An 18,972-nucleotide genomic window follows, 5' to 3' on the forward strand; every position below is an offset into this window, starting at 1 on the left:
CCCGAGTTCGATTCCCAGCAACTACATGGTGGCTCACAGCCACCTATACAGGAATCTGTTGTCCTTTTCTGGCACACAGGTATATATGCAGATAGAACAATCATACATATTAAATAAAATAAATTTTAAAAATTAAAATAGGAATAGAAAAACAGAAAGTATGAAAATATTTGTAGTCAGGTGGTTCTTGGCTTACCCTTGGCAGCCACCTCCGGCAGCCTTCCCCTTGCTATTGCTGTTTTGCTTCCTACAACTCAGAAATTATGAGGTCTTTGTTTTTTAGGATTCTCAAGAAATCTACACAAGTTTTTACACAATGAAATGGTTTTTTCAGTGTTTCCTTGATCGAGTAAGTACCTTTTACAAACCTCAATTAAGAAAGTATAAACAAGGTAAGGGGGCACACTAACATTGCATTGCTCTGCTTTGTTCTTTATTGCAGACTCCCTTTACGCTGAACCTTAGGATATGGGACATTTATATTTTTGAAGGAGAGCGAATTCTTACTGCTATGTCTTACACAATCTTGAAATTACACAAAAGTAAGGAAACATTTGACTTACAAAACTTTATGAAAATCAGGGCTTGTTTTAATTCTGACTAGCTTGGGCTCCCTCTACCTCATGCTTTTTTGTTGTTGTTTTGTTTTTATAAATCACTACTAGTTTTTAAATTTTTCTTGAAAATCAACAGGGAAATCCTGATTCTCCCTCAGGACTAGATGCTTACTCCATTAGAGAAGATCTTGGATTCCTTTTTCCTCGTGTCAGTTTCATTTTCACATTTAAACAGTAGAATGCAGCTTTTTGGTGTCACTAATAATATTCTTCTCACATGTTGGTTGCCACTGGGACCATTATTCTTCTAATTGATCTGAGTCTGTTTGTAACAAGGCAGAGAGCAAAGAAACCAGGCCTCCCAGATGGGGGTGGGGGTGAGGGGGAGTCCGTGGCTGTCTGCTCCTGTAAGAGAAAGCACATCCAGTTTCAAGCTCTGGATAGGACGGGACTGTGATGGCCTCCGGGCAAATGCATTAAGTGTGTGTTACCACGCAAATGCACCAACATTTTCAAAATAGAAATTAAAGGCCTTTTAGTCTTCAGTGGCGGTATTTCAGGAGCTCTGTGGATATGATGTGTTGGCCCTTAGAAGTAAGGAAATGTGAGGTTTTCTATCATTTTCATTTCATTCTTTTGCCTTGTGACTCCTTGTAGCTCTTTGGAAAAGTGAGTCTTGGGCAGGTTAGAACATCATGTTGTGTACCTGCATACTTATTGTGTGCCCTACCTTCGTATGGTTTGTGTTCCTGCTGTTTCTGGCCATACTCGGTGCTCTCATTGAGGTTGCTTGGTCACTGGCTAGAGCACAGTGAACACATAGTGCCACAGTAGCCACACTTCACCTGCGATGAGACCTCGGTGTCTACGCTTTTCCAGGGAAGCTGTCAGAAATGTTGCTGGCAACACATTTTCTTCCCGGAGTTGGGTTGTGTCAGTAGCACTGGGTCAAAGCCCTTTCTCTTTCTTCTCTCCATCTCCCTTGTTTTTTTTTTTTTTTGTTTTGTTTTGTTTTTTTTTTTAATATCACTATTCTTGTTATAGGTTATAAGTAGATCAAAATATACTAAAAAAGTATATTTAGAGAATAGTTTAATGGTCTCTAAACAGTACAAAAAGTAGGAGTGTAGTGTTATTTCTTTATAGCTCTCATCTCCCTCTTAAGTTATTTTACTTAGTGTGACTCTTTACCCTTTGAACTCTGAGCATAACAATTACTCTACTTGCCAGTATGTCAATGTCATTGAACTGTATATGCTGTGAAGAATTCTGCCCACTGGGCTGTCTTTCTTATGTTTAGGAAGCAAAGCTCTTACATCTTCAGTGAGTTTCTGTACCGCCATTTGAAGAGATAAGTGTTGAGGATCAGGGGACACGGAGGTGTTGCTCTTGAGCTATAAGGTTTCACTAGATGGCAGAGTAAAGTTTGGAGACCACTATGTGGATCTGTGAGCACAGTTATGTAGAACATAAGTAGAGTTACTGAGAGTAGATTTGAACTGATTTCCTCACAATAAGTCTGCTTGGTGTAGGCCTTCTGGCCCTGCTGGTGCAGCCACCCACAGTGCTGAGCACCGGGCGGCATGCCGTAGCTTTCGCAGGGTGTCACCTGCTGGCCTCAAGAAAAGAATATCTCTGGGCTTCCTACCAGCTGAGCCCAGCCAGAGCCCCCCTCCCCCCCCCCCGTCTCTCTCTCTCTCTCTTTTTCCTGATTGCTTTAAAACTAGGATTACTGGAGATTCATCACACAGTGGTTTTGAAACGGAAAAAAACATCAGAAGCAAATGTAAATGCCCATGACTGGACTAAAGGACCAGTAATAATGCTGCTCAGTTTATCACTGTTAATAATAGTTAGATGCTATTGAACAAAGTAGGGAAGGTGAGCCCAGACAGTGTAACTTGTGAGTCCATGCCCATGCTCATCCATGAACACAGCACATCTACTTGTAAGGTATGGGTAATGCCATCTTAGTGGGCACTGCTTTCCATCTATAGTTTGATTTTTTTTTCTAATAAAACTATTTCCTCAGTGGTAATAATACAAATAAAGTTAATATATTTTTTGAGGGAAGTTTCCTAACACTGAGTGTGGAGTTAAAGAAGACTTGTTAGTCTGAGTTAGAGTTCCAGCCAATAAATGAGATAATAAATGTTTATTGACTCATGGGAGCTCTTGCTCTAGGTTAGTGTCAGTGTCCAGGCACTGTGACTCTTAAAGGAGAAAGTGTTCGGTCATGTACACCTTTCTATCTTTCCTCCTAATGAGATCAGCCTGGTTTTTCTAATGTCAGAATACTATCCTACTGAGTTTTAATGTTTACAATGCTAAGTGTAAATTGTGTATGTATCCCTTTTAATGCCCTTTTAAAAACACACTGCGCTCAAATAGAGTATATCTTCTTTTCAACCTAAATAGAACTGTTGACTGACATTTTCATTTCTCTCATCCTTTCTTAGAACATCTAATGAAATTGTCTATGGAAGAACTTGTAGAATTTCTTCAGGAGACTCTCGCCAAGGACTTTTTCTTCGAGGATGATTTTGTAATAGAGCAACTTCAGGTTTCTATGGCAGAACTAAAGCGGGCAAAATTAGATTTCCCAGAACCTGGTAAGAAGTGTCCTGGCACCACACATCAAATTCTAGGATCAAAGGACATGACACAGTTAATACTGACTTTTGTTGTGGTTAGGATATGAGCATTGTACTTGGTAATAACATAATATCAATTAGTGTCTTACCAGCTGCTAGTAGATTTTTTTCTTAAAAAAAAAAAAAAAGGAAAGTTACATACTTTTTTATACAATGCATTTTGATCATGCCCATCCAACATTACCTCCTTTCAATTCCCTCAGGTGCCCCTACTCTTACCTTCCCATCTTCATGTTGTTATTAATTACCTCCTGATTCCTCATGTTGCCTCTTAGTATAGGGCCATCCTTGGGTGTGGGGGAGAGGACAACATACCAGCAGCCATATTCCCCAAAGGAGAGTGATTCTCTCTCTTTCAGCAGCCATGAACTGCCAGTAACTCCTCTGCCAAGGGTCAGATCTTGGGGGTCCTTCTTGTATCTGTTTTGGAATTTTGACTACAAAAGTATCTTCTCTGACCAAAGTTAAGAGCAACACAGATCTGTGGTATAAAATTTAAAAGGTGATTTGACAGCATGGTCATTTAGCAAAACAAAACAGATTTGCCCTTAGGGCCTATAGTCTTGGTGGTCACGAGCTTTTGACCAAATTTATAGAAGTAGGCATGAAGTCCCTCTTGTGGAACAGGACTCCTACCCAGTCAGAAAGTGAGTGTCACTCCACTGTCTGTCATGCTGTTATTGTAACAGTTGTACGTTTTGCCAGGCAGGCCAGTATTGCAACATGCAGGGTCCAGTGCTGAGTGAAACCGTGTTTGTCTTTTCTCCCCCAGTAGCCTGCATAGCACTTTCTGGCACTACAGATATCTAAAAGAAACTAATTTCTCAGTTAGTCAAGGTTGGTTCTCTGTGTCCTAGTACTGAAGTATCTTTAACAGTAGGGTCTTATCATCTAGTTGTGGTGGTGGCCTGTGTTGTAGGTGGTTCTAGGACTTCGCTGGCCTGTCACTGAGATTTTCATGTAATAACCCATGTCTTCTTTTCTTTCACACAGAAACATGTTGATTAAATATACCTCTATTCAAACTGAAATTTAGAAATTTGATTGACAAACTATTACTTAAAGAGCCATAACAACAAACACTTTTTACACTAATCACCTTGTTTGGGGAAACTGGCTACAAGAGCAGAACAAGTAAAGGCCTCTTGTAAATGAGGAAACTGATGCTTACATATGAAGCCCACAAACCACCAGATGCATCACCAGCATAGGGTCCAGCCATTCCCAACTGGCCTCTGTGTAGAGAGTTGCATATAGATAATGCATTTGTATACTTACCTTAGCCCTTTCATAGTGCTTACTATTAGGTTTCCTGCTGGGAACTTTGCCGTAGATTTGAAAACTGAACAGAAAGGGGTTTTGTTTGTTTGTTTGTTTTGTTTCTAACTTGGGAGAACAGATAGGATATATAAGATGTAACATAAATTGTAGTGAATGTAAAAGGGACACTTGTAGAGGTAAATATGAGATCCATGGGGACGTCAAAAGGCTAGTGAAAGGTGAGGGAGAAATAAACGGAGAAAGTTTAGAGTAGCAACTTTTTTTTTTAAGTTCAGACTACCTATTACTTGAAACAGTATGATATACTGAAAGTTAATTTTTGGTGTTTTCCCTTTTCAATGTTGCTCTAGTAGAGAGTGTGGTAAGGGGCTAGGAAAATGGAAAGTATGGATGGTAGATGAAAAGTAGGATCTGTTATTCATACAAACTGGGTTTGGAATTTCCTGATCATGTGCTCCATTTGATGTTCTTGTAAGAAAGGAAGCAGAATTACATTCATGAAGAGTTGTTTCTCCTTCAGGAAGACCAAGCTGCTCTGCTTGGACTTGACCGAGGGGTTTAATCAGCACTTGAGTCCTTGGGTCATTAGAATTGACAAGAAAACACCTCCTCACCAGTAGTAATTGAGTTGAGCATAGGCCTTGGGAAACTGTGGCCTTTGCTAAGTGAGGTCAGCCCTCCCTGTTCAGTGTAATGATGTCTATTTTCCACTAATTCTCCCCTGTAGCAGGAAATGCACTTAGAGCAGCAATTACTATACTTTCCCTATTATAACATTTGTTTTTAAATGTCTTGCCTATATTGAAGAAGACTTTAAGGCATTTTTAATAAAAGATACATGTAAAGAAAAAATACACACACTGTATAACCTGAAGTCCCCACAAATACATGGTGAAGTAAATTCTGAACCTGTGTAAAGATCATGATGATAGCTGCTTAGCATCTAATTAACAGCGAGTGCTTTTCAAATGTTACTGTGTAGCACATGTGTGGCATAGGTAGTACTTTCTCATTTGCTCCCTCTAAAAATAACTAGATTTATGCTCCTAATTTCATAGGAGTAGCAGTGATAGTTTGTAAAATAATTTTCACTAGGAAAATGAGAAGGTGGCTGGGAGATAAGAGGAAAGGGGTGGGTAAGTAGAATCAGAAACACTGGCTAGATCCTACTCCTATTTCATTGGCAGTTAAGGTAGACTGTGATAAGATTACCCTGCATCTTCTTGAACAATGATCTCTTTTCCTCAGTATTTCTACTCTGACAGTATTTATTTTCAGAATGTTTCTGCTCCATGGCCTTCCATTGTTTTCCTCTCTAAGTTGGGGACCTAACTACATTTGGAATAGATGCAATATGAAATAACATTTTTGTATAAAACGCTTCCATGTCATATCTATCCTTTAAACTTTTATATATATGAAATTTTGCCTGCATGTATATCTGTGCACCACTCGTGTACCTGGAGCTCCTAGGGGCCAGAAGAGGGCATTTGATCCCCTGGAGCCGAGTTACAGACAGTTGGGAGCTATCTTTTCAGCCCCATAGTCATCCTTTTAAAGACATAATAATGACATTTCCTTTGGCTCCTTATGTACTGCACAACATTGTATTTTTGCCAAAAGTATATGACAGGATCCTCGCAATATTATTGGTGTTGTGAAATTTTTAATATTTTTGGTGTTTGGGTAGAGGAGCTCATTCTTCTTTTGGCTTACATTCCTTGGGTTTTAAATTTAGTCTTCTTATATATTTATTTCATCATGTGTGAGCTTCTCTATTTGCCCTCTGCATTGTCTGTAGGTACACTCATACAGCTTCCTTATTTTCCCTCTGTGTATTGTCTATAGGTATACAGGATCCTGGAAGTTAAGGAACTCACTGGCATACTGTGTGTTTCAAATCCTTTCCACATACTTTTTTCTTATGGCTTATTTGTACTATATAAAGACATAGCTTATATGAAGGTCTCCCCTCCTCCCAATATTTCTCATAATTTTTTTAGGGATTTTTAAATGATTAAATCTTTTTATCAGATAACGAATTTGTCTGATTAAGTCTTATACACTGAGTGGGCATCTTACCTGCCTGTTCTTCCCACTGCATACTGTAACTGGGTCGGTTATCTCCACTCAACCTCCACAGTTCTTACTTCTCTGTATTTCTAGTTATGGTAAAATGGTCAAAATCACTAATACTTAGTTATTTTAATTCTCCTATTCTGTGCAACTCCAGCTTCCTGGAACCCAATCAGCTCCAGTACCATTTATCAAGTTCTGTGTTTTGGAGGCTTTATAATGTGTTGTGATCATTTCTCAGAGCAGAATCGGTTGAACTGGGGCCACCGACTCCTGTGTTGCTTCCTTTTTGGTGAAGCTGTGCAGATGATGAGGAATGGCCAGGTCATTCTAGGGAAGGCCAGTTCTTGAGGAAGAAACCCAACACCTCTAGTTGACATAGAATATTTCCTAGCTACTTGTCTGGCTCTTCTAGGGTTGAAATGGGGGTTTAGTTGACATATATGAGCTAGGTTTCTTGAGTGCTTAGCTGTGACCCTAACTGAGCTTGCTCCCACTTTGTTTGTTTGCTCTCTCTGGATTGATGCCTTTTTGATGGTTTTGCAGAAAGTCTAGATGCCTTGGCTTCTCACTGCATAGCACCCCATTCTTCCTTCTGTTGTTTATTTCTGGCCTCTCTCTTTGAGGTCTTTCAACTTGATAGAACTTTGTTATTTTATGTATTTATTGCTTGGTAGAGCTATGAACTATCTCATTGTCATTATGCGTCGTTATTACCAATCTGTAGATTACAGATGGGGAAGCCTTGGGTTCAAAGTTAAAATAAATACTCATCCAACATCATCCAGCTGCAAAATAACAGTCATTTTAGTTGATTCCAGGGGTGATTCCAGAGCAGTGCTGTTTATTATTCAAAAGTAGCCTCTACTGCTATGATTAGAGATTTCCAGAGCATAGAGGGAGGCGCTCCTTTGTATATATGCTGCTTCAACATTTAGTTTTTGGACTTCATCCATTGAATACATCTGACCTAAGCTAGTTTTTACACTGTGACTTAGGTTACCCTCTTAAAGCCTTCTCAGCCTGTCCACAGGATCTCAAAGCCCTGGAATCTGACCGCCTGCCTCTATTTAGTGCCTGAACCAAAGCACGTGGCTTCTTGCTTTGGTGCTTCAGCACTCACACTATTGAGTTCCTTGGATACAGCCACCACATCTCAGCATCCTCGGGGCCATAGGCGTGCCTGATACGTAACAGGCAGCCTTTTGAAGTTCTAGTCCTTTTTGAGATAGTAGAATCTGTATACAAAGGGTTAGCACAAAACAAATTTAGAAATATTGAGCCATTCTGTGTCATGTTTGTACATGTCAGTCTGTTTCATTGTATGTTGAAAATTGTGTTGTTGCATCTAGAAGTAGAAGGACATTCCCCAGGAAGAGCTCAGGAGCCCTGGGTATTACATCTCTTGGTGGGTTCAAAGAGCTGCTAATGCCTCTGAGGCACTTCACCTCCACCCTGCAGTAGAGCGTGGTGTCCACTGGGTGGTGACAAAGACCTGAGTGAGACAGGACATGGACAGGCCTGAGGAGACAGAAAAGGGACCCTTTCCGTTATAGAAGTTAGACTACTGTTGGCATTTTGGAACTTTAAAGACAAAAATGCTAAACAAACAAAATAAAAAAGGAAATAAACGAATAAAACTTTTGGTTTTGTCCTAAATTGTATTAAGTTACATTTCTTGTGAGTGGGGAGAGAAGATGGTTAGGGTTTATGTGACTGAACATGGGTGATGTGCCACCAATGTGGCCTCACACAGAGCTCTGATAGGGCATGGCTGGAGCTCACCTTCTGTGTTTTCAAGAAGAAGAAGAAGGGAAAAGTAAATTCCCAACATGAAAGCATGGGCAGTAAACACTGACTCACACAATGCTCTGCATAATGCATCTGTTTGTACATGACTTACGCTTGAGTCTTCTGATCACAGTTTCTCGGGGTTAATGAAGATGCAGGACATCAATTAAACTAAAGACCATATGTATATGTGTGCATGCCCGCACGTGTGTGTGTGTGTGTGTGTGTGTGTGTGTGTTCACCGATTTATTAAAGCCACTTTTGTGATGGAGAATACTTATCCGCATACATAGCATAACTGCTAGTGACATTTATTGCTCCTGTGGGGTGTACACAGTATTTCTTTGGCTCAATAAAAGTTGCATGCTTAATATGCACTAAAAAAAAAAATCACCTTTGTGTAGAAATCATGTAGGTTTTTCCTCTTAATTACATCATTATAGGGGTTAGATTGCTTAACAGAGAGACTGTGGGTTTGGTCTGACGATTGGAATTGAGACATCGTTTAGAACCTGCTTCTGTGAGGAAAGCCTTTCTCACAAGGTTGAAAAGTTCTCTGGCACCACCTGCATCTTGGCCTTCATAGGCCTCCAGTCTCCTTCCTCTCTCGTCCTCTCTGCTCTACCTTCCACACACTCCCTCTTTTCCCTTGCCTTGTACTGTTTTTTCCTGGACCCTGTTTTCATCCTTCTCTCTTTCCACACTTCATTCCTCTTCTTCCACAGGCTCTTGCTCAGACCGTCACTGAGATTTAAAGAACATGTGCACATTGATTATGGTGGTACTGCTGAGATTCATGGGAGTAACATGGTTGTGGTGTAACCCAACAGTTAGTCAGCAAGTATTTCTGGAAGATGTATGCTGATGCCACTGTCATAGGCTGTGGTAGTCTGAATGAGAATGACCCCTATATGCTCAGATACTTGGCTGCTTGGTCCCCAGTTAATGGAACTGTTGAGGAAGGATGAGGAGCTGTGGCCTTGTCGGAGGACATCTGTCACTTAGAGTGGGCTTTGAGGTTTCAAAAACTCATACAAGGCCTAGTCGCTGTCTCTGCCTGCTGCCTGCATCATGCATCTCTGGTTCCCACCATGATGATACTGGACTAACCCTCTGAAACTATATGAAAGCCTCTAACTAAATGCTTTCTTTTCTAAGAGTTAGCTTCGTCATGGTGTCCCTTCACAGCAATAGAACAACAAGTTAAGAGCCAGTTAAGTATCCCTTAGCCTGTTCCCTATGCACAGCAAAAGTGGAAGTGAGTGGACACTGTTTAGAATGAAGTACACTGAAGCGCTGCCTTCTGGCCCTGGCACCATGAGACCCCTCCCTCACTATGAAGCACTCTGGGCTGGTTTGCTTCACTGCTTTCAACATGTAAAGAAATTGATTTTTAAGAACTTAAATCTTAGGAGGCACTTTTCTTATATTCCTGTCTGTGGCCTCCTTAATTAAAAAGTTTTATGGGAGCAAAGAGGCCATGTCCTCTTAAAGGTTTTTTTTTATGCATTTTAATATGTTGGCCTTTCACACACAGCTCCCTAATGAGGGCTTGTCGTTTAAGAGTCAATTAGATATTATATCATTTTGTATGTGGCTTTTCTTTTTAGACTCTATTTTCTTAACTATGTGAACTGTGAGTGTTTGTTTGTTTGTTTGTTTGTTTTTAATGAGTGTTTCCAGCCTGTCAGTATGGACATGTGCCATTGCTCTAATTCGTACTCTTACTACTGATTTAGGAACTCTGAAGGAATGCAAAAGGAGAAGCCCCTAGGGGTAGTGGAAGTGTGCTATGGGTTAGTATGAGCAGCTTTTCTTGAATATTTTAAAACGGGCACAGACATTGTGCTGCAGTGTACATTTTGGTCTTTTATTAAGTCAATAAATGAAATATGTTGGATTTTTCCTTTAATTCTCTTAAAAACATTTTTTAGAATTGCTTAAATTTTAATTTTTGTGTATGGCTGTTTTGTCTGCACGTATATCTGTGCACCACATACATGAGGTTCCCACAGAGACTAGAGGAGGGCATTGGATTACCTGGAACTTCATTGAGTTCCTGGGGCAAGTCCAATCTTTGTCATTGGAGTATCTCCAACCAGCAATCTGGCAAAGAGCAAACGGCCATCAGTAACTAACAATCTGGCAAATAGCAAAAGCAATCAGCAAACAGCAAAAACAGAAGCAGGAACCAGCAGCAGCAGGAGCAGCAGCCACAGCTTCTCTTGGAGCTCTGGCATTTTTATACCCTCTGAAGAGTCCTCAGAATTCCAAATATAAACTATTTTCAGCTGGCAAAATCACGCTTTTCCTAGAGCACAAGACAAATCACAGTTAGCTGCTGTGGACAGTATAAAACAGCCCCATATCTCACACCTGGGATTAAAACAAAAATGTTCACATAACATAACTGGTTTTTTAAAAGAAAATAATTTTCACTATGCTGCTACTTGCTAGCAATGAACCCTTGGACAAGTTCGTCTCTGCCTTAGTTTCTTCACATATGAGATAATGAAATGATGTTCCTGTTGTTAATGTTGTATGCACAGCATTTTGAATGATGACTGACACACAGGGATTACTTAATGAATAGTAGCAATTGTGACTCTTATCATTGTTCTCACTTATTAGCACAATCTAAGTCTAAACCACTGTTTAAAATAACATCTATGATATGCCTCAGATTATAGAACTGATCTTTTCTTATTACCTCAGGACAAAATCCCAGGTCCTCTTCATAGTGCCCTGTATGTTGTGACTTAGTTTTCTGGCCTCCTCCTGGGTCCCTGCTGTCTCTTACCTTCTTTGGCCTTTGTTCAGAGAGAGGGTCTTATTCCTTCTGGCACTCTTTCCTGCTCTGCATCATCCCACTTCTAGTTTTGAAGTTTTTACCACTTTAATTTTCCTGTTTGCTTTTTTTTTTGTTTGGATTGGGTTGGAATGCTATTGATGGGATCCAGGGCCTTATACATGCTAAGCAAGTGCTTTGCCACATCTATTTATTGTCTTTGTCTTAAGAGTTCCAAGATCAAACTTGGGTCCTTAGGCTGGGCAGCTGTTATGCAGAACCATTCTCTGGGCAATCTGCGCTTCTGATGTTGGAAGCTCACTTAGAGAATGATGCTTGCTCATTCTCCCCTCCAACAAAGCATTGAATTGTTCTTAAAATATCCTACAGAAGTGGATCTATAGTTGTTATATACCAATTAAGACTTTCTATAAAGAAACACTCAGTGTGAATATTCTAGTAGTTAAAAACATAGTGTCCCCTTCCCCTCCAAAGAAATAGCAAGATTATAGTGACTGGGAGCCATGTGAAAAAATTCTCCGTCTTCACAGCCACCCCATGCAGATCATAGTCAGTAAACAGCAGCTAGTGGATCATTAAGTGCATATTGGAAGAAAGCAAAACCTTATTTTCAAGTGACAAAATGCTGTTTTATAATAATGGGTAAAACATTTTTTTAGTTTCTGCAAATGAAGTCTTCCCCTTCCTCTATGGTAATCTGTATTAGTATCATGGTAATCTGTTAATGTTGTATTTATTGCACCTTCCTTCAATTCCTCACAATTCTGTGTTATTTAAAATATAAAATTAGAACGGGCTGGAGAGGTGGCTCTGTGGTTAAGTATACTGGCTACTTAAGAAAACCCATCTATTCCCAGTGCTCACCTGACAGCTCACAAGCATTAGTAGGTCCACTTCTAGGGAATCTGGTATTCTTTTCAGGGTTCCAGGGATCGGGCATGCATGTCATACACATACATGCATGTATACATACACACACACACACACACACACACACACACACACACAGGCAAAACACATTTTTTAATTAAATAAATTATCTAATGTGATTTCCATTCTTTTTAATTTTTTTCCTGTCTATATTTTTAAGTAAGGTATTTTTACACTGTTATTTTTAGTTGGACAGTATTTTTCTTTTAAAAAATAAGCTATACTGTGGAAAATGCCTAATGATAATAATCTGGGGAGAACTCGAACCACAGTAAGTCCAAGTGACTTTCAGTTTTGATAGATCTGCTTGAAACTGAAAGCAAAGGCTTTACTGATTTTGGTTGAGATGAGTTAAAATGCAAGTAATGTCATGTTAAGCCTTAACCCCAGTAACCAGCTCTGGTTAATGAGAGTATCATATCAGCTTTGCATAGAAAGTGTGTCACGGTCTGTAAGAACATACACGAACTATGTGCTAGATAGTTGCGTGACCCTCGCCTATGAGGCTGGAGCTGTCCCCACCTGCATAGTGCCGACTTAGGTTTTGAGGTTAGCTATGTCTCAGTGTCATTTTTTTCTAAAAATCGATTCTTGTTAGTCACTATCATTTTCCAGTGTTAAAGTATGTGTTTCCACACACAAGACAATCTGCAATTGTTAATGTGTCTCTTAAACTAGATGCTCATCATTTATATATTTGTTTTACTTAGGAATTTATATTTCGTTTTAGGTAAGGAGGATGAATATCCAAAAAAACCCTTGGGGCAGCTTCCACCTGAGTCTAATTCTGCTTGTATTAATCACTTGAGCAATGGACAAAGAAGTATTGGCAGGCCCAGCCCCCAAATAAGCAGCAGAAGAGAAACTGGATCACCTCACAAGAAGCATGAGCGTTCCCCTGCGCACTACAGCAGAGCTGGCCCACCAGAACGAGCCGGGCGAGCCGGACAGAAGTCAGTGGGCGAGGAAGGTAAAACCTTGAAGCATGAGGCAGATTTTCAGAAAAAGCCTGCTTTGGGTACACAGGACAGCTCCAGGCAATATAACCACGCAGCTGCTAACCAAAATAGCAATGCAATTTCAAACATCAGGAAGGAATTTATGCCCAAATGGAGAAAACCATCAGACGCCTCAGCTATTGAAAGAACTGCTAAATATGCCATTGAAGGCAAAAGTCACTCAGTGCAACCCACTCTTACAGTTGCCACCCCAAGTTCTGCTGAGTCCCGAGTGTCAAACTCAAGGCAAAAGATGAAGGTTTTTGATGGCAGTGATGGAAAGCGGGGTTCTACTGCTTCACAGTATGACAACGTGCCTGGGAGTGAAAATGAAAGTGGAGTACCTGTGGAGGAGGCACCAGAACGGACTCACCCTCACAGTCCAAGGAAGCATACTGAGCCAAGTTCCAGCCCAGCAAAAGTCCCCAACAAGTTTACTTTCAAAGTGCAGCCTCCCAGCCATGTACGGTCCCCATCCCAGCTAGAAGGGGAGGACCTCAGGGCTGCGTATCCACCCTCCTACAGCAACCCCCCTGTCTACCACGGAAATTCTCCAAAACACATTCCTATTGGCCACAGCGGCTTTGTGTCCACAGAGATCAGCCCTGGGACTCAAATTAATTCTTCCAGGAGACCTTATGGTTCTTCTCTTTCAGTTGACATTTCTCCAGAGAAATCTTTCAGCCGCCCAACTCCTGTTGTTCTACCATCCAGTCGAATTGAAGTCCTTCCCATTGACTTTGGTACCGGGGGAAATGCAGGCAGTTCAGGGTCACCAAGGAACGGAAACTTCATCCTTCCTCCAGTGGATTATTTACCAGAGAACATAAAATGGTCAGAAGTTAGTTATACATACAGACCTGAGATGCATGGACAATCATGGACTCGAGAGGCTAACCGTAGCCACTTAAGCAATTTACCAAAATATGCAGCCTTTCAACACGTACCTTTTCAGGACCACGGCCTTCCAGAAGTATGTGTAGACAGTCCGGTGAGGTATAAAACTTCACCAGCTGTGGAAGATGCCAGTCCTCCTAGGTATCCATATGCAGGGCCCTCGCCTTCAGCACATCACTACAGAAATCGAGAGGGGCTTTCTGTTCAGGAGTCAGTATTGTTATGAGAGTTTGGCTGTATTCACTGATGACAAAGAGAATAGAAACCATACGATACCCACATTGCTATGTTTATAATTGCCAAAGCAGTATTTTATACTATTGTAAACAACTTGCATAGTTCAGTGTATGTCAGTATGAGAGTATGTGGGAATGCTTCATCCCATGTAGATGCTGCTGAAGATGAGTGTTTCAGTTGCTTCATCACTGAACCGTTAACAGGAGGTTAGCCTGGAACATAGCAAGAGCATTTAGGACGGCATACACAGTGAGGTTCTTTATGCTGTTTTTCTCAGATCTTCCCCTCAGACCTGAATGTTTCCACTCTGTTGATCCCTTGTGTTCTGACTACTGTTAGAAAGCACTGAGACACAATGGAGGAGATTTCTGCAGGCTGTCACTCGCCTTTTAATAGACGTGGCAAACGCCGGTGCAGAGAGATTTTGATCACAGAATTTAGAAATGTTTTTTTTAAACTCCATTTAATCTATATCCATGAAATAACAGTATTTCCCCCCCTTATCTTTCTGCCCACCCTGCCCCTGTCATATTTTAATTCAGGTTCTAAACTGAAACTGACTAAAGAGTTTGTTCTGACTTTATGAACCCAGAGTCTCACAGAATGTCATTCTCTCAGTTGCTGCCATTTTATCTCCACCTGAACATTAAAGACTGCACAGAAAGGCTGACCACTCAGTGGTGCCTAACATGTGGCTCAGTTAGCCTGAGTGTGTGGCTGGGGAGAGCACTCACTTTGTCCCTTATCTCGGGCTGTTTCACTGCTTCTGTGCCCTGGGTTGTGGTCTGGCCCTCGAACAGCATCTGCCTGGTCCTTGCCTGTGCAAGGGACTGGCTGCAAAGTGGGTGAAGTCAGAGCTTGCAGCACTCTGAGCGGTGGAAGGTTGCTTTTCACGATCATTTGAAAGCAGCTTTGACTGAAAGGCAGCTCCTCACTCCTGGGCCTCACGTGCCCAGGAGGACCATTCCCGTGGTCTTTTCTGGCACTCAGTCTTCACAGCACAGTGGACGGATACTGCTGCACGCACTGGGCCATTGCATCATCCAGGTCAGAATTGTAAAAAGAAGTACCCTAATTATTAATGAGGATTTACAATTTTGATCTTTGAAAAAAAAGTAGTATGTTTCATAGTTTTGGAAATTTTCTTTCAGTGAAAAATAATTTAGGTTCATGGTTTAGAAAGGGTGATTTCTTTTATGCTATCACACACTACTGACACCAAGTCTCTGACAAAGTGCTGGGTTCTCCAGGCAGATGGATGTCTGTGGATGCTCGTCTCACTGTCACCTTCTTGTATCTGAATATCAGGAAGTAGAAAGTCCAGCAATGATGTCCCCCTGCTCCTCGGTGGGGATTTAAGCTTTTGAGGTACAAGGTTATGTCTTAATGAAAGTAACATTTGTTTAGCTAGTGAACATAACAATATTTTTTATGTATATAATGATTCTAATGTAATTTAATCAGCGTGGTAATGATGTTATTAAGTGTGGAAGCAAATGCAGTATATTAAAGGTGAACACTGCACTGAAACTCCAACTCCTGACAAAATAACCAGGCTCTTGATTTAGATCATGCGGAAGGTGAGAAATAAATGTGTATAGAAATGTAGCTGAGGATATTATTACAGTTCTTAAAGTATGACTCTGTGATTTCTACGGAAACAAGCTGTACAATTAGTTTATGATGGCAGCATCTTTGCCTCTCCAGAAAGTATATATCTTAGTGGTAAATAATGTAGATTATATATATATATATGCAATATATATGCACACACACTATTTTCTTATGTCATCTATGGCATTTTTTTATCTGTATACTTTTTTGACGTGATTGTTTTTAACATGCTAAAAGTAATCCGTATATTTTGTTCTGTGTCTTCTGTATGCAGTTTTCACGTGGCAAGGGCTGTGTCCTGGTGCTTTCAGGGCCAAGCCGACAATTTCTCATGTGCTCACCAATAGCAGTTTAAAAATGCTGCAGTTCTCTGCTCTTGTTTCTAGTAAGACCATGTTTAGAACCTCATTGCCTTTCCCTGGCTCAAGTTTTACTAATGGCGGTAAAGTCTTCCCCACTACAAGGGTCTCTGCTTCTTTCTAAGTAGGAGATTTTAATTTAAAATTATTTTGCCATTATATAATTTTATTATTTTAAATTTATTTTTAAATAAAAGAAATGATAAGAGAAATAATATTGGCAAAGTGACTCAAAATATATTTATAGAAAACGTTTGCTGAGGACACTCCAGGAAGAGCATCCAGTTTTGTTCCATAACCGCATGCCCTAGTGTGTTTGCCATGGTTAAACTACCTCCTTCATGATGCTGTTGTATTGTACGCTTCTTAAGAAGAGCCCTGCTGAGCTTTAGACTTCACTAGTGAACTTAAAAGGCTTGGGGGAGAGGAGGTTGTTTGGTTGGATTTTTTCTTCTCAAGTCTCACCCCAGACCATTTAAATCGAATCTTGGGTGGAATGTAGGTATCAGATAATGGTATTTCTCTTGTGTCTTAGTGCTCTCATCTTGAAACTCTAAGAGAAATGCCCACCAAACCAAATTGTCTTATGTTTCTATTGTGGGGTGTTTAGAAATGGTTTGTTGTTGTTGTTGAAGACAGTCTTGCTATGTATGTCCCTGCCTTACCTTACTAGGTACACCGGGCTAATCTTGCAATTGAGGTGATCCTTCTGCCTCAGCCTCCACCGTGCTAAGATTATAGGCCTCCATCCTGATCAGCACATGGTTTTTGTGGTGGGTTTTGTATTGTTTTATTTTGTGCTCAGTGGTGGGGATTGGACACATGGTCTCAAATGCAAACACTACTGGATAACTAGCCATTAAAATCCTTTGTAGGTCAGAAGTTCTGGAGCTCAAAAAATGATATCAGGAAAGTTAGGGAAAAGTCCACTGGCAACAACATTATCTGCCATATAAACTTTATTTCAGCTGCTGGTCACAGCAGAGTAGCTTCACGGAGGGAAGAGGGGCCCCTCCACTTAAAAATAAAAATAAAAAAAGAGCCTTAAGATAGTGAGTTTCCTTCAATAGTCTGCTTTTCAAAACCCCAGCTATTAAAGATCTAAACAGTGACAAAAGCCTGGTCTAGTTATAACCAGTCAACGTTTTGAGCATCTAGAACTCACAGGTAAATCCTGAGCAGTTGCCATCTTCATGGTCTTCATGAATCGTGTAATGTGTGAGCATAGAATGTCAGTTTGGAGATGTAATTTCAGTGTTTTGTGGGTTTGGTATGTTTTTTTCTAGAACTTCTCTAGAACTGTGGCTGTCTTATTCTCTGTCATCAGGGCTGTTCCTTTAGAGCCTGTGCCTTGAAACCTGCTCTACCACTGAAGGACAGGAAGGGTCAGGGTTGCCCCTTCCCCAGGTGTTGGGGGAATTGGAGAATTGGGGCCAATAAGAATCTGTGAGTCGGTTTCAGTTTAGTGGTGGAGCAACTTCTGTTATGACGTGAGATTTGAGGATTGGGGGTTGACAGGGTCCTCACCTGACAGACATGCATCTACAGATCATTGGGACTTTGCCAACATAAGGGACCCAAAGTCACCAGAGAGTCCATGCCCCGGAGAAGATGCAGAGCAGTCATGCACATAGCGGAGGAGTTAGCCGTGAGAAAGGGCAGCGGTGTTCTGCGCATCTGTTAGTCAGGCAGTATGGGCCGGAGGCTGTCAGATCGGCATGGTAGGCTGAGTTTGCTGTCCAGTAATTGTGTGACTTTGAACATGTCCCATTGCCTTTCCTGGCCTCACTGTCCACAGCTATGACATAGGAGTGGAAGGGAGAACAGTCATGATTTGATTATTTGACTGACTGGAACTAGCAGTGATGGTGGTTTGAGCTCTGCTGTGCCAGCTGCTATTCTAACTCCTGGTAGAAGCCGTGATGTTGGAAACCCTTGTCTTCACGGAGCTTCCGTTCTGACCCACTTCCTCGTTTATAAACTGTGGGGTTTTGTTTGTGTGTTTTCCATGTTTCCTAGGATTGACTTGATTGGTTTGAAGTGCTTGGTGAAGCACTTATACCGTGTTGTTTCCTCTGATTACATGCAGTCACAGTACCAGGCCTTAGTGACCAGGAGGTATTTGACCTTCCTCCCACGGGGTTGAGAGTCTAGAGACCAGCCCAGGGAAAAAGGCAGTCAACTTGCATGAGGTACAAGACAGGAGAAGCTGAGTTGAAATGACTTGAGATGGTGCCAGCCTCTCACCCATGGCGGTGCTGTAAAATCCAGCAGACTTGCCCTTTGATATGAAGCGGAAAAGTCTGTTTGGATTTCACCAGGAGTGCTTGCTCACCTGCTGTGTTCCTCGAGCCAAAGTCAGATCACAGTGTTTGCAAGCACAAATAGGTGGCAAGCCCCTTAAAGGTTTGAATGGGATGAGATGGACAGTTACTGTAATGAAGGACAAGGTCAGCCAGGGGTGGGGAGGGAGGGACGTACTGTGGTGGAAGACAAGGCTATGGAGAGGTTGCTTTGCTGGCTGCACTCTCACGATCTGTCTACAGGTTGCCCCTAGCTTCTGGTCTAATTCCTTCTTGTACTCAGAAGTATTAAACACTGATTATTAAACCTTCTGCAATGCAGACTCAACTTTATTTGGAGGAAATCACAATCAGAATACAAAGCAGGCAGCACGGAGCAGATTACATATCAGCATCAACTTGGTAGAGCAGCTGTTTAAATGCTGCCACCATAAGTGGTACGTGAGGAGAATGTGACACGGAAAGG

At 41.2% G+C, this 18,972-nt stretch overlaps 1 protein-coding gene across 3 annotated transcripts in view; it reads left to right on the forward strand.

Moving 5' to 3' along the window:
• Window positions 1–16,567, forward strand: part of Usp6nl (USP6 N-terminal like) — a 129,727-nt gene extending 113,160 nt beyond the window's left edge. For all 3 annotated transcript variants that reach the window (XM_055593896.1, XM_055593897.1, XM_055593898.1), the window contains 4 exons: window positions 284–349; window positions 443–542; window positions 3,017–3,169; window positions 12,829–16,567. In XM_055593896.1, coding sequence (XP_055449871.1) covers window positions 284–349; window positions 443–542; window positions 3,017–3,169; window positions 12,829–14,219 — 1,710 coding nt within the window. In that variant the 3' untranslated portion in view covers window positions 14,220–16,567. The remainder of the gene's footprint in view (window positions 1–283; window positions 350–442; window positions 543–3,016; window positions 3,170–12,828) is intronic.
• Window positions 16,568–18,972: the final 2,405 nt, after the last annotated feature.

The sequence above is a fragment of the Psammomys obesus genome, unplaced genomic scaffold (assembly GCF_907164565.1).
Source record: "Psammomys obesus unplaced genomic scaffold, mPsaObe1.curated_primary_1811, whole genome shotgun sequence".
Taxonomy (NCBI): Eukaryota; Metazoa; Chordata; class Mammalia; order Rodentia; family Muridae; genus Psammomys; species Psammomys obesus.